A 15,659-nucleotide genomic window follows, 5' to 3' on the forward strand; every position below is an offset into this window, starting at 1 on the left:
CAATTATAACTATACTATTTTTTAAACATTACAGCTTGTTAAGTCCTTTTGCTTTGGATCATATTTGCTTAGAAGTGCTAGGTATTCTAGTCCCTGATAAAAATTAATGTAAGCATTCAAATGTAAATGGTTTCTAGTCTGCAATCGAGTTTGTAAGTTTATCGAAATGAAGCCTTACTCCAGATTACTCCAGGAACAGCAATGTTCTAGGAAAAGGGCAGTTCTACAACCAACAATGTCAGCTTCCTTTCCATAAAAGGTTAATCCATGTGATGTTCAGAATGCCTTCCAGTTTTCAAGCTTTGACTATAATTTTTTATTTTAACTTTCCTTTTATTTACCATACTTCTAAAAACAACTACTCTATATTAACTAACTATAGAACTTTAAATTTGTTACTTTGGTCAATTAAAATCAAACTGCCATAATCAGAATAACTATACTATTTTATAAATATTTTGCTCCAACAGTTACAGTATAAGCAATAATTCTCATTATTTCATACATGCTTTGAAAGCAAAATTTTAATCTGAAAATGCAAGAGGAGGAAAAGTACATGTCATTGTAATACAAAACAACTCAACATATCAAAACACATTTAAAATTCATGATAAAATTCAAAAGAGAAACATCATATAAAAACTCAAGCTAATTCTTAATTCTGAAAAGTTCCTATGAAAAATGATATTAACTTAATACACTACAAGCATCACAGGTGTAATGAAATTTGTCGGTCATCACCAATACTACTGAAAATAAGTGTAAGATACAAGTCAACTTCTCCTAAATATACACTACTGCAAAAATAAAATTCATCTCTATTTACAATGTCTTATTTTAGTATTTCTCAAATCAAGCTAAAATATCAAAGTAAACTATACAGTTTGACTCAAATAGGGTCCTAAATGATGACAATACTAAAATGAAGCTGTGAGTGTGCAACCAATCTAGAGTGAATCTGACAGAAAATATACACAGGTATGCTAGTAGTATTTAATCTTTCAATGATTATGCTTATTGATTATAGTACTGATCCTTCCTACCAATACCTAGTATGCAATTATTGGTAATATCAGAAGCTGCAATGAACTATAAAATAAATTATGTTTTCATTAGGCAATATTTTCTCAAAGCATGTTTAGCCTGTTTAAGGGCGTATTTTTCTTTTAATCTCGTAATTTGTTTGTAAGACAAGTTAGAACAAAATGCCACAATTCCTCCCACTCACAATTACACACTCATTAACACAAATCTTGAATAAAAGCCCAGTAAATCATTTTTAACATAGTAACAAATTATTTTGCATTATTACATATAGTCTTTTTGCAGAGACATTGCTGATTAGCTTTTGACAAATTTAGGGGCATGTAAAAGGAAGTGCCTGGGCAGTATTAACTACTTTTAACCATTTCTAATTAAACATATTACTACATTTCTCCATCTCTCTCTATATACATATATTTACTTACACACAGCAAGCTATATTGTTCATTCAGCATTACATATGTATCTATCTAAAAGAAGTACTAAAAAAAATTTTTTTTAATGTTTATTTTTGAGAAAGACAGAGCGTGAATGGGGAGGGACAAAGAGAGAGGGAGACACAAAATCTGAAGCAGGTTCCAGGCTCCAAGCTGTCAGCACAGAGCCCGATGCAGGGCTTGAACCCATGAACTGCGAGATCATGACCTGAGCTAAAGACGGACATTTAACTACCTGAGCTCCCCAGGTGCCCCTGAAAGAATTATTTTAAGCTGTATTTCTACTTTCCATAACGACCCATCACTGGGGCATACAGTAATCACAGTAAATACTCAGATAACCTAAGAGATTTCATCAAGCAACTTAAGAATACTAGTATTATTTATTATTGCATTTCCTTTTTTTGAAATCTTAAGGTCTACACAACGGGATCTTACAACAAGGTTCTTTTCATACTTCTAGAACTAATTCTCCTTTGTATGGACACAATGGACCAAGGAAACCAGTAGCTCATATATCAAAAAAAACTTTTCCTTTCTTCAGTTTTATCAAACCTAAAGATCACAGCCCAATAATTGATCCCATTTACTTCAGTGGTGTCACTGTATATTTTAAATCTTTATTTAAAACGATCACTATTAAGTCATTCGGTTAAGCATCTGACTTCAGCTCAGGTCATGATCTCAGAGTTTGTCAGGTCTAGCTCCACATCAGGCTCTCTGCTGTCAGAGCAGAGCCCACTTCAGATTCTGTCCCCCTCTCTCTTTGCCCCTCCCCAAACTGCTTGCTCTCTAAAATAAAATAAGCATTTAAAAATAAAGGGGCGGGGCACCTGGTGGCTTAGTCAGTTAAGCGTCCAACTTCAACTCAGGTCATGATCTCCAAGTTCACAAGTTCGAGCCCCACACCAGGCTCTGTGCTGACAGCTCAGAGCCTGTAGCCTGCTTCTGATTCTATGTCTCTCTCTCTCTGCCCTTCTCCCGCTCATGCTCTGTCTCAAAAATAAATAAAAACGTTAAAAAATAAAAATAAAATAGAAATAAAAATAAAAATAAAGGGGCGCCTGGGTGGCTTAGCTGGTTAGCATCCAACTCTCGATTTTGGCCAGGTCATGATCTCATGGTTTGTGGGATTGAGCCTGCAGCAGGCTCTGTGCTGACAGTGAGGAGCCTGCTTGGGATTCTCTCTCTCCTCTCTCTCTCTGACCCTACACACGCTTGCGTGCCTACCCACCCACTCACTCACGTTCTTTCTCTCAAAATAATAAATACACTTTAAAATACCAAAAAGCCTGAAAATCTACCAATGACTGGTTACGTTTTGTTTTTTTTTTTTTAATGGTCTGGCTGAAAACATTCTGTCTTTATAAATATTTGCAATATGACATGGAATTCAACAGGAAAGCATCAAGTTGGAGACTGCCACTGAAACAAGAGGTTATGAACTCTAATGTTCACGTCTTAGCTCTAAGTCCAAGGTGATTTGCAACTTTTTTAAATAACAAACTCTAAAAATTTACTCTTTAAAATGTGTAATTAGGTTTGTGCTTACCGGCCCCCTCCTCCTCCTACCATTAAGAAAGAGTCAGATCACTGACCTAAATTTTTCCTTTAAAAAGGACACATATACAGGGGTGCCTGGGGGGCTCAGTAGGTTGTGTCCAACTCTTGGTTCCGGCTCAGGTCCTATCTCATGGTTTCGTGAGTTCAAGCCCCGCATCGGGCTCTCTGCTGTCAGTGCAGAGCCACTTTGGATCCTCTGTCTCCCTCTCTCTCTGCCCCTACCCTGCTCTAGCACATGCTCTTTCTCTCAAAAATAAACAAACATAAAAAAAGAAAAGAAAACATCTCCTAAAGTAAAACAGGAAAATAGAGATCTGGAAAAATCAATACACTGCTATTTTTCATGCTTTAATGTATTTTGTTTTGGTTTTATTATTTTAGAGATTTTCTTTATTCTACCTCAAATTTTCTCACAGTTTATGATGAATGGTAAATATTACATGCAGAGAGGACTGTAAGGAAAAATGCAAAATTATTTAACTTTAACTGTATGAAAAATGTGCTACTCGAGAAGTCTTAAAAAAAAAAAACGAGGTATTCAAAAACATTTAACTGGGGCATCAAACTCCCTTATACAGCAAAAGCAGAAACAACAATGAAATGCAGTCTATAGGCCAAATTATCAGATACTGAATTATCCTATATCACAATAAACCTTTGGCAAGAATTCAGTCTCATTACTTAGAATTATAACTATCTAGACCTAGATTTCTAAGTGATTCAAATACATCTATAGATTTTCTGCTGTAATCAATTTTGGTAAAAATGCCTTAAGCAGTACTTTCATTTCCTACACATTTCTAGCTTAGGCACATTTTAGAAAATTCATTACTAGGTAAGTATATCTTTGGTACCAGGTTAAACAATAATGCTGTTACCTTTTTCTAGAATAATTAAATTGGCCATTTGTTCCATATATTTTTAGAAATTATATATATAAAGTTCCCAGTAAATGTTTGGCATTTAGTTGTCTCCTCTAAAAAAGCAGTAGTTACATTATCAGTAGCTAAATTCAAGCAAAATGACAAAATGACTAGTTTTTTTCCAATATGTACTATTTAAACTCCTTTTTTAAACTACTGTGTTCGTGCTATTAGATCTGTAAGCTAAAGTTGGATTCCAGGAAAGTACTCTGAATTGACCGGCAGAAACAACTCCATCTAACATTAAAAACAAAAATAAAATCTGCAGACATAGAAGCCAAAAATTCCAAAATCCCTAAGACAATTATACAAAGAGCTTGCCCAACACCTTCTCTGAAGATTATATAAGCTGATCTTCAGCATTTTAAAACAGCAGCAAATTTCACAATATTAAGGAGGTATGATTTTGGAATTAATGTCTTTTGTAATTTAAATAAACCTGGTAGCTAAATTTTGTACCTTCCTTTGCTCTTACAACTTCATGATCAGTCATTCTAATAGAGGCTGAACTAGACTGACTAATCATTCCTGAAGGGATAAGGGGCAGCTTATCTCCCAGATCAGCTATCTTGTGATAGAGTTTTGTTCTGCTGACCCTATAAATTAATGTCAGCAGTATAGGTTCATTTATTGGCTACTGCCTGACTTGCTAGCAGCCTTTAAAACTAATTTACTAACAAAACAGGCTTTCTGAAAGAAGTTCTAGTTATAAAAATCTCAAATAATTAAATGTCTTCAATTTTCCAAGCCATCCCTCCAGAAATATTAAAAAGATTTAAATACTTAATACATTCACAATTTCTGTAGAGAAACAGATATTCACTATGTTTTATATCTAAGTATAAAACTGAGTATTCGGTCACTCACCCAAAGTTCTGTAAGCTCAAAGACACAGAAGGTACTCTTAAAACAAAAGGAAATTTTGGTATTTAAGATTAAAGTTTAACAAATCACAGAATAAAACATGACTGTTTTCCAATTTAACTATCTTAAAAAGTTAACCAAGAAATAAGTACACATGATTTTTATAAGAGTGCTACAATTAACTTTCCCTGGTGTTTATGTGAATATTTTCCTACCATATTTACACAAATGTGTCATTAACAAATTAACCACAATTTTTCTCAAAAATTTGCTTCATTTTCCCAAATTTGCAAAGCCTAATTTACCCATGAGCTGAGATTCTCAGTATGAAAAGTCAACACTGTCATAGGCTGTAAATTTAAGGGGAGAATTTCAGCTGTAGCCTGGAAAATTCAGGCCAAAATATATAAAACTCAAAAGCATCTGCAGTACTGTGGGATCTTTTTAATTCTGAACTTCAGAAATGACAGAACTGTTTCTCATAATTTTGAAAGAAAATAGCTTCAAGAATGTCAAAAAAAAAATAATTTGGAAAAAAAAAAGAAAATATTATAAGTTAATATCAAGTAAAACAATTAAAACAGGCAAACCCAAGGTCACACATCATGACCCTGTATTTACATTAATGGACTGGACAGCTGTATAATTATTAAATTTCACTATGGGTTTTAAAATATTAGTAACTCTAAGGGCACCTGGGTGGCTCAGTCAGTTAAGGCTCTGACTTTGGCTCAGGTCATGATCTCATAGTTGCTAAGTTCGAGCCCCAAGTCGGGCTCTGTGCTGACAGCTCGGAGCCTGGAGCTTGCTTAAGATTCTGTGTCTCCCCCTCTCTCTGCCCCTGCCCTGTTCATTTTCTCTCTTATCTCTGTCACACTCTCTCTCAAAAATGAATAAACATTTTAAAAAAATTTTTAAAAAGAGTATCAGTAACTCTACAGGAATTATTCATCTGTGTATCCCTCCCTAACAGAATGCTATGCAGTGAGGTATTAACACTTAATGTAAATTGGTGAAATCTTACACATTTATTGGCTTAACAGTAATCCCTAACTTCTTAGAAAGTATCTCTACTCCTGGATGGAGGTATGCAATATGTCAAATAGTCTCAATTTTCTAAAGTAATTACCATGGAGATTTAGATGAGGATTTTCTCTGTGACACTGAAGTGAGTGCAAATTCTCTAATAAATGAAAAACTGCCAACTGGATGTCTAACCATCAATTAAATTCAACATGAAAAAAAAAAAATGTTATCCAGGGGCACCTGGGTGGCTCAGTCAGTTGAGTGTCTGACTCTTGATTTCGGCTAGGGTCCTGATCCCAGGATTGTGGGATCAAGCCCCAGGGCTCCATGCCCAGGGCATGCATGGAGACTGCTTGGGATTCTCTCATTTTCCCTCTGCCCCTCCCCACATACTCTGTAAAGTAAAAAACACAACAAACAAAGATTTAATAAAAAAAAAAAGGTTTAATAATTAAAAAAAAAAAGTTAGTTATCCTTACTCACAAAATAGCTCTCTCCTTTGTAACTTTCCCATTTATGAGTGTCGCCACCATTGGTCTGGTTTCTGTTCTAAACTTCTACACTACATTTTAACAATTCTTCAACTTTTAAAATGGGGGGGGGTGGCTGTTTTTAAAAAGAATTCTCCTTTATTCTTCTTCAGATTAATCTCCTCTTTCTGTTGACTTTATTCTAATAAAAGCTTTCACTCTTATCAATTACTGCCATAGATTTCCTAATTAGTTTTCCTACCTCCCAGCTCCATTTATCTTTAATCAAATTTGCATACCATAGCCAAATGAATTTTCTAAAATTATCACAATTATCACCCCTTACTCAGAAACCACAAGTGGCACTTCAACATTCTTTGGATCAAAGCTAACTAAAATCTTGTCCTTCATCTTGCATGTGCTTCATGATCTGTTCCTATTTTTCCTATCCAATCTTATTTGTCTTTTAATGCTCCATGACAACAATCTCCCTGATTTTCAAGTCAAAGCAGTTTCCCTATGTATCAATATTCACTAAAGTTTATTTCTTCCATATTTTGTCCTCAGCTATTCTTCAGGAAAGTGTAAACACTTCCTACACACACACACACACACACACAAAGTTCTATCCTCTAACATGCACTTCAACCTTCACAATTCTACCCATTCTTTCAAACCAGTTCCATCTCCTCTATGAAACCTTTGCTGACCTTTCCCTGCTCATTCTTATTATACTTGTATGTACCATAACATTTGACTTTATTAGATATTACCTTACAGATAATTTCATGAAAGATAATGTCAAAAACAATAAAGATGAGAAAGGATTTTATTACAGATGTGAAGTCATAATCTTCCTGAATACACAGACTGAAAAATGTGGAAGGAAAGGAAAATAGGAGATAACATGAAAGTTATTATTTAAACTGAAGAACCCAAATTACGTAATAACTTTTTTTTTTTTTTTACTACAAACATTAGTCTTTTTGTGGCATAGTGCCAAGTTCAGGAGAAGATGTAAGAACACTGCTTTAATTCTAGTTTCTCAAAAATTGCTACAAGATCAAAGCAGATTTCATAACCAGATATAAGTCTTATTTAGTCCCTAGTTTGTAGAATACACCTCAAATACAAATTTAATGTGTCTTCATTCTCTTTCTAAATCTATCCGAGATCCTAACTATAATAAATGCAACAAAATACAATTTCAAGTAAAAAATCTGAGTCTAATTAGCAGTATTGAGAACACTGTAAAGGTATTAGTATAACAATACTATACACATTATAAAAACATTCAAGGGCCTAACTGAAAACTCATTAAGCATTTATTAAATAAAATCTGATTCTTAATTACTATTGGACTCCACAGAAGGAAAAATAACTTTACAACATGGAAAACATATTTTTTTACTATGAATTATAAAACAACCCACCTACCTCCTAAACCATGGCCATCAAATCTATACAAATCACAATCCTCTAAACAGATTACAGGACAATGAAACACATACTAATTATGCCACATGTAAGCCAAACTATGGACTCATCAGACTGCTGTGTTAGTGTTTTTAAACCTATACATATTCTCAATCACACATATTCAGGACGTGTGAAATCTACCTTTCTATAGATTGTATTATTCTAAATAAAACAGTACTTTTTTTTTTTTTAACTGAATCTAACATTTTCCTTTTCTCAAAAGCACCCTGTGTTTATCAAAACTTATATTCTGAAGTGAAAGCAACCATTAGTAGGCAATCTGGAAAAGGTAAGTTTATTTTAAAATAAGGATTTAGCTGGGGCACCTGGGTGGCTCAGTCAGTTAAGCATCTGACTTCGACTCAGGTCATGATCTCAAGGTTTGTGAGTTCATGCCCCAGGCTGGGCTCTGTCCTGACAGCTCAGGGCCTGGAGCCTGCTTCAGATTCTGTGTCTCCCTCTTTCTCTACCCCTCCCCCACTGGCTCTTGCGTGCTGTCTTTAATAAATAAATATTAAAATTTTTAAATAAGGATTTATATCATGTTTACTAGATCTGTTTTACTTTCTATTATTCTAACTAGAATAAAGTTTTCACATGATAAAATATCATCTTAAAAATGTGTACATCACAATTATAAGGAAAATCAACTAGTTTAGCCACAAAGGGATTCTGTAGTTTTAAAAAGAGTACTGCTCTAAAGAGTATCAATCTGATACTTTCTGACCCTTGTCAAAATGAATTAGTTAAGGTATTTTCTCAGGGTCGGGGCGGGGGGGGGGACGACAAAAATCAAATAAAGAAATCTGAGTTGATGAAGTGAATGGTTGGTTTTAAAGATGTGAAATTAAAGCAGGAAATATAAAACCAACCACACCCTTTTGCTATGAAACAACTGCTTTTTGTCTCTGATTTGATGCAAAAGACAATACTGAACTGTTTTATGAGCTCTTCAAATTTATACTATACTCCTAGACAGAAGCAGCTTAAATATCAAAGATATTTCATAGTGTGTGCCAAGTTGTTTGGAAACGCTTACAAAATGTTATTGCTGCAAATGAATAATTTCTCCTTAAATGATAAAATGTTCAAAATACAGATATTTGGACAAAATTCAGACTTGACAAAATGATTACATTTTCTGGTGATGGTTTGTCATCTTGGATCTGGAAGAACAAATGACAAACACTCATAGGAAATGTAAAAAAAATTAAAATGAGAAAACAATCCAGGGACACTCACTTATAATTTATATTTTAAAAATACTGAAAAAAATAAAGACTTCCCTTTTCCAATGTACTGACAATCAAATCAAAAGATGTACAGAAATTCAATTAACACTAGGAAAGAAGGGGAATGAAAATCATATTCTATACACTGAAAAGACCGGAAAGTTGGAACAAATGACACTCATTAGGAAAACTAAGTTCATTCACTAAGAACCAGAACTGTAAACATATATATTCTCAGAATGTGAATCTTTGAAATGGGAAAAGCCTATAAATCACTTGAAGAAAAGATACGAAATAATCTAATTTTAATAAACTTCAATTTTAAAAGGTCTTAAATAGCACAGGAGTAACAAAAGGGCATAGAATAAAAGCATCTACCAAAAGAGAATACACCATAATCCACAATTTAAACTTTCCACGTTGAAAAAGACAAAAATCAAAGGAAATCTTAAAAGATTTTTAACTCCTCCCTCATATTGTAAATAAAGGTTTCAAATGCTTCACACTTTTTTTAATTTTTATTTTTTAGTGTTTATTCATTTTTAAGAGAGAGACACAAACAGGGGAAGGGCAGAGAGAGAGAGAGAGAGAGATACAGAATCCAAAGCAGACTTCAGGCTATGAGCTGTTAGCACAGAGCCTGACGCAGAGCTTGAACCCACTAACTGTGAGATCATGACCTGAGCTAAAGTCAGATGCTTAACCGACTGAGCCACCCAGGCGCCCCTCAGATGCTTCACACTTAATCTAGATGCTACACTCTGATTTTTGTTACTTACACATTCTTACTGAGGTATGAAATACAGTAAAATGGAGACCATCAAAAATTTTTCTAGAAAAATCATACCAGACCAAAATATTAACACAATTAATTTAGATCCTTCCCCTTGACTCCCTTTGCCAATTATAGAACTTAAGAAATTATTAAAGAATAAAGGAAAACTGAGTTGTAGGGTAGATAACAGTACTACATCACTTAATTTCCTGATTTTCATCACTGACTGTGGTCACTTAGGTAATGTTTCTGTGGTCAGGTAACATATGTTAAAGCATTTAAGGAACAGCACGGTTACAACCTGTTTTCTGAACTGTTCATAATAATAAATGCATGTATTTATAGAGAGGAAAGAATAAAGCAATGTGGTAAAATATTGACATGTGGGGAACCTGGGTGAAAATTACATGGAATTCTTTGCACTTTTCTTGCAATAGCACTTTTCCTTAAGTATTAAATTACGTCAAAAAAAAAGTTAAAAAGAAAAGGAAGCTTAACACTTAGAAAGTCAGAGAGCAAAATAACTACATCAAGTCTCTTTAGTTTCATGATCTTTGCTTTTAGAAGTATTAACAGATAGGAGCGCCTGGGTGGCTCAGTCGGTTGAACATCCAACTTCAGCTCAGGTCATGATCACACTGTCCGTGAGTTCGAGCCCCCCCATCAGGCTCTGTACTGACAGCTCAGAGCCTAGAGCCTGGAGCCTGTTTCAGATTCTTTGTCTCCCTCTCTGCCCCTCCCCATTCATGCTCGCTCTCTCTCTCTCTCAAAAATAAACATTAAAAAAAATTTTTTTATTAAAAAAAAGTATTAACAGATAAAGTGTATCTCCTAAGTATATCTCACTTAGCATGACATGAAATTAATACTGAATTGTATCTACAATCTAAGGCAAAACTGTCACTTTTAAGTCATTTTCTTTTGCCTCAGGTGGAAAAAAAAGGGTAGAGTGGAGCAGACAAGTTAGAAGACATGCATTCATTTCTTAGCTTTGGATTTTAGAATTCTTTCCAATTAAGAGTCAAATCATGGTTGAATCTTTTTACAAAGTTAAAAAGTTGATATGCTCACCTTTTTTTTCCTTTTCATTAAAAAAAATGCATTTAGGTTGGATTACATCTGCTGAATGTATGTGCTAAAATTAGCAAATAATTTTCTTCCCTCTAAAAATCTGTAGAAACGTAGTGCTATGGTCCAGTGGGTCTAATTCACTCACATTTTGGGATAAAGGAAATAAAGAAATCTAAAGACTTCAGTTTATGAATTATTCTATCTTTTACAAAGCTATATCTGATAAAATAGCAGAATAAAATCCAACAAAGATAGCTAAAAAGAATAAGAAAATTCATGAATTATCCTTTTCACATAAAATTAATCTTTGTATTCATATGATGATCTACCTAGATTAAGACATTAGAAGTTATGATACATCAATTTAAAAAGTAGGGGAGCCTAGTTGGTTAAGTGTCTGACTTTGGCTCAGGTCATGATCTCACAGTTCGTGAGTTCGAGCCCCGCACTGGTCTCTGTGCTGACAACTCAGAGCCTGGAGTCTGTTTCAGATTCTGTGTCTCCCTCCCTCTCTGCCCCTCTCCAGCTCACACTGTCTCTCTCTTTCAAAAATCAATAAACATTAAAAAAATAAATAAAAAGGAGTTTTTTTCCCCCATTAAGTTTTATCTTCATATCAGGGATTCAGAGCCAATATGCTCACATTGAACTCTACATTCAAGAACAAAAAGATTTAATTTAAATTCACAGAAAAGTGCAAAAACAAACACATTATCTCCTAATTCATTACTAAGACATTTTGCTGGAAGCCTCACCTTTTTATCTTTCTCTTTATATAGGTAACTTGACATTTACAAAAACATTAAAAATGAGAAATAATCTGAAGGTCTAACTAATGGATGCCAGGTTAAATCTACAAAATACAATACTATGGAACCACTAAAATTGTATTTCGTTCAGAGGACTGTGAAGCATTAAGAAAAAATGACTTAAAAACAATTTAATGATATTCTTGTTGAAAAATGAAAAAAAAAGATACTTAGAAAAACATGGAAAGATAGATTGCTAAATATTAATCTCTAGGTAATAAGTTTGCGGGTGTTTTTCATTTTTTTCTTTTTATTTCTATATATTATACTTCTTATACTGTCTGAATAACAATCATGTGTTATTTTTATGGTTATATAAACAAAGTTAGTTCCTTTTTTGAAAAAAACAACATAAAATCAAAATTAAAAGGACCTGGCTAAATAATACAGCACATATCTAGATAATGAAATAGTATTGAGACATGAGAGCCTCAGGCATGATGGCTCTGTGGGCCCCAGCTCCTGATTTAATCACAGCAACCCCCTTTTGTCTACTTCACATAGTTCTCCAATCTTATATTTGACAACAGGGTACTTTTTTTTGGTTAAAAAACAAATGAAAACATGTTATACAGCAGGAACATTTACTGACATGAAATGATATCTTCTATGAAGTGTCAACTACATAGACAAATAACAAAACTGTTCATAATATATCCTAGTTTTAAAAGTTAATTAAATTAAAATTTTATGGGGGTTCTGAATTTTAGTTTCAGTTCATTTGTTTCTAATACTTCTTAAATAAGTAAATATATTTTAAAAACATAAAACCATTTTTTAGAAACAGTTAAAGCCTACAACTAAAAGAGACCTTAAATTAACTTCTATCTTCTTTCTAAACCTGAAAAAGGTATAGATCTAATGACAGCAGGGAAAAAAAATGTATTTATTTTAAATTAAAGCAACATTATCTAACATTTTGGAAAGAAACCTTCAGCAGATGAGTCAGTTCATGAATAACATACATTAAATAAGTAATCTAATATTAAACTACTTCATTTCATTAAAAAAAAGACCTAAATCCCAAAATTCTAATGTCATGGTGTCTGTATTACAATAGTCGTCATGCGAAAAGTATTTCATACTACACATGCATAAATTATATAGGCAAGTGATGTTAGAGCTGAACACAGCCCCTGCCCAGCACTAAATTATTTAAATACAAAAAGTTCACTGAATAATCTGAAACTTCTTATAGAACAGTTTTCATTCACATGCATAACAAATTAGCATAATGTTATAAAAGAAAATTGTGTAACAGATAAAGTCCCCAAAACACATTTATTAGCTTCCACAATAAATTAAACCATTTAAAAGAGTTTTAACTGAAAAAAACTTACACCCATCATTTCCACTACACTCGCTATTTTATAAACTAATCTATCTGTTCCACAGAAAGGAATATGACAGAATGCCTATATGGTTTTAGTCTTTGCTATTCACTTTGTCCTTGACATAGTCAAAAAAGTTTCCCCAAAATAAGTTTCAAGTGTCTTCATTTAATACTCAAAGGTCTGAAGATGTCGTTCATGTGGCTGTTCTTAAAGTTTGATTCACAAAATGGAAATGAACGATTTCTTTGAGAGGTGCTGTAGCTAAATTTATACGTTTATAGTACAGTGGTTGGACACAATACAGTGAAAAATACTATGAGGTACCAAATGTTCCTCACTCACTGACCAAACAAACCTTTCTTGTGGCCTTCTGCTACAGAAGTCAAGAAAATATTACCCAAGAGAGATTTTTCTGCTGCGTCCTGGTTTGCTGTTGGATTAAGGCCAGAAAGCAGTAACAATGGAAAGGTCTTTTGAATTTACTAAATTTAAGGATTCCCAAACTAAAAGATGTAACCTAGATACGAGCTGATTACAGCTGTAACATCCTACTTAAAAAAATAAGGAAATTTATACTTTCTCCCTTCTGAACAAATTTTTATTACTTTTAATTCCAAGGCCAATACTCCTTACAATTTGGTAAACTTTTTAAAGTTTAAAAAAACAAAAACAAAAAACCCTTCCTTGAAATCTTTCCTTCATCCTCAATAACATATTTTAAATGATTTTGCATTTAATAACACATCCTAAATTATATTCAAATAAATTTTAATTATACAACAAAATTTAAAGTTAGTTGCCCAGTACACAAAAACAAAAAAAAAACACAGAGTTGAAGAATTTTTTTTCTCAAAGATCGGTATATAAAAATTATAATAGAATCTGCACTTACTCTTCACCCCTTTCTTCCCCTTTCGTTCCTTCTTGTACTGTTCCTTCAGTTTACTTATTAGCCCCTGGTCTACATCCCAAACCTCAGTAGGTGGGGAGAGGTCATCTTTATCTACATGCAGCATATTATTAAAAGAAAAAAAATCAGCAGTTGGCAATGCAAGCTGTTGGCAGTTAACTGTTATAGCTTTACATAATCATAATAAAAATGTACTAACAGCATATACCCAAAATACTTTAAAGGTGCAGTTTCAGTTTTGGTATTCACAGCTCAAACTCTAAAAGCCCATCTCACAAGTTTCTATACAGTTAATACTAACAGTTAAATGGTGCTTCATTTCTATGAATCACAAATTTGAAGGTTATTATTCTTTCAATGACTGATATTCAACAGACTTATATTAGAAAACTAACATTATACAAAATAGATCACTGCATCTTTATAAAAATGTTAATAAAAATTATTCAGCCAGCATCATAAAAGCAAATGAATGAATTACATGCGAACTATTCATAAGAGTGCAAGCTGGAAAGGTCAGTGCCATTTTATTGATGAAAATACTCATGCACCTTCTGTCACACTGATTCTGCATGCACGGGATAACTATACTAATGGAGAGGCATTCTAGTCCAATATAATACATACATATAGTTCCAAAATACAATGTCTCAAATAATACATACAAAGCATTCAGAGAAGCCCACCTTGGCCCCCACCCCACCCAAATAGTTCCACATCTCATTACCTTCTTCCATTGGTCTACAACTAAGATTAGCAAAAAAAAACAAAAAAACAAAACTCAAATTCCACTGAAGAATTTTTTTAGGGCTGATTTTTTTTAGGGTAAGATAAAAGCAGTGACAAGCATGGAAAAGTGAAAACATACATAGCTGTACATCTGCTAAAGATGAAACTTCAGCTATTTTAGCTGAATCACAAATCTGTATTTATTTTAAGTAGATACTTGTGCCTGCAAAAATTTTACTCTATGGTAATCTAGAAGAAAAACAGCATTAAAAAGAAGCAGAATAAACGTAAGTCTATTAGAATTCCTTTTAAGTATTATGGGCTTTTCCTTCATGTATTTAGTTCTAAAACAGCCACGTTATTAGGAAGTTTAACTCTCTGTAAAAGAGTAACAACCAGGAATTTATATAAGCATGTCACTAAATAAAAATTATACCAAAACATATAGGCTAAGTCAATCAAGACTGACAAAATAGTAAGATTTTAGGGAAAAAACACTTGTTACATTTTTGGTAACTCATTATTTTAGCTCACAAGTCTTATAAACTGCCTGGGCCTCACTGACTTAATCCATATTCAGTGGACATTAAATAGCCTTTTTCCTCCCCTTTTATAGATTGCTATATCTAGTAAGTAAAAGAAACTCTATTTGAATGACACATACAAATTCAATTACTTACTGTACCTTGGGCCTTTCCTACTATAATTATTATCACTTTCTCCCTTATGGATATACCTATAATCTTAGGTAGTCAGTATATAAAAAGATTAATCCAAAACTTTAAGTTAATTTGCCAACTTGAATTACTTAAAAGTAGGTTGCTCGAGACTGAAATTTACACGTAAGATTATTTGTCAAATCTGCAAATTTTAATACTGTTTGTAATAATGTAGTAATAATGATTTAAACAGAAAATTCACTTTTCGTGTACTCTAATCATGAAGTTTACAGAAAACTGTGTTGTATGAGAAATCCTTCTGTGCACTTACTGA

The 15,659-nt window shown here is 33.2% G+C and overlaps 1 protein-coding gene across 4 annotated transcripts in view; it reads right to left on the reverse strand.

Annotated features, from left to right (window-relative positions):
- The window catches only part of STRN3 (striatin 3), a 104,392-nt gene that overhangs the window by 20,386 nt on the left and 68,347 nt on the right, over positions 1-15,659 (reverse strand). For 2 of the 4 annotated variants that reach the window (XM_027065532.2, XM_053224341.1), the window contains one exon: positions 13,920-14,030. The exons of 1 other annotated variant lie outside the window; for it this stretch is intronic. In XM_027065532.2, the coding sequence (XP_026921333.1) occupies positions 13,920-14,030 (111 nt within the window). Of the gene's footprint in view, positions 1-4,426; positions 4,564-13,915; positions 14,031-15,659 lie in introns of all 4 variants that reach the window. One more of the 4 variants, XM_027065535.2, reaches the window with a different exon arrangement.

Source organism: Acinonyx jubatus, chromosome B3 (assembly GCF_027475565.1).
Source record: "Acinonyx jubatus isolate Ajub_Pintada_27869175 chromosome B3, VMU_Ajub_asm_v1.0, whole genome shotgun sequence".
NCBI lineage: Eukaryota > Metazoa > Chordata > Mammalia > Carnivora > Felidae > Acinonyx > Acinonyx jubatus.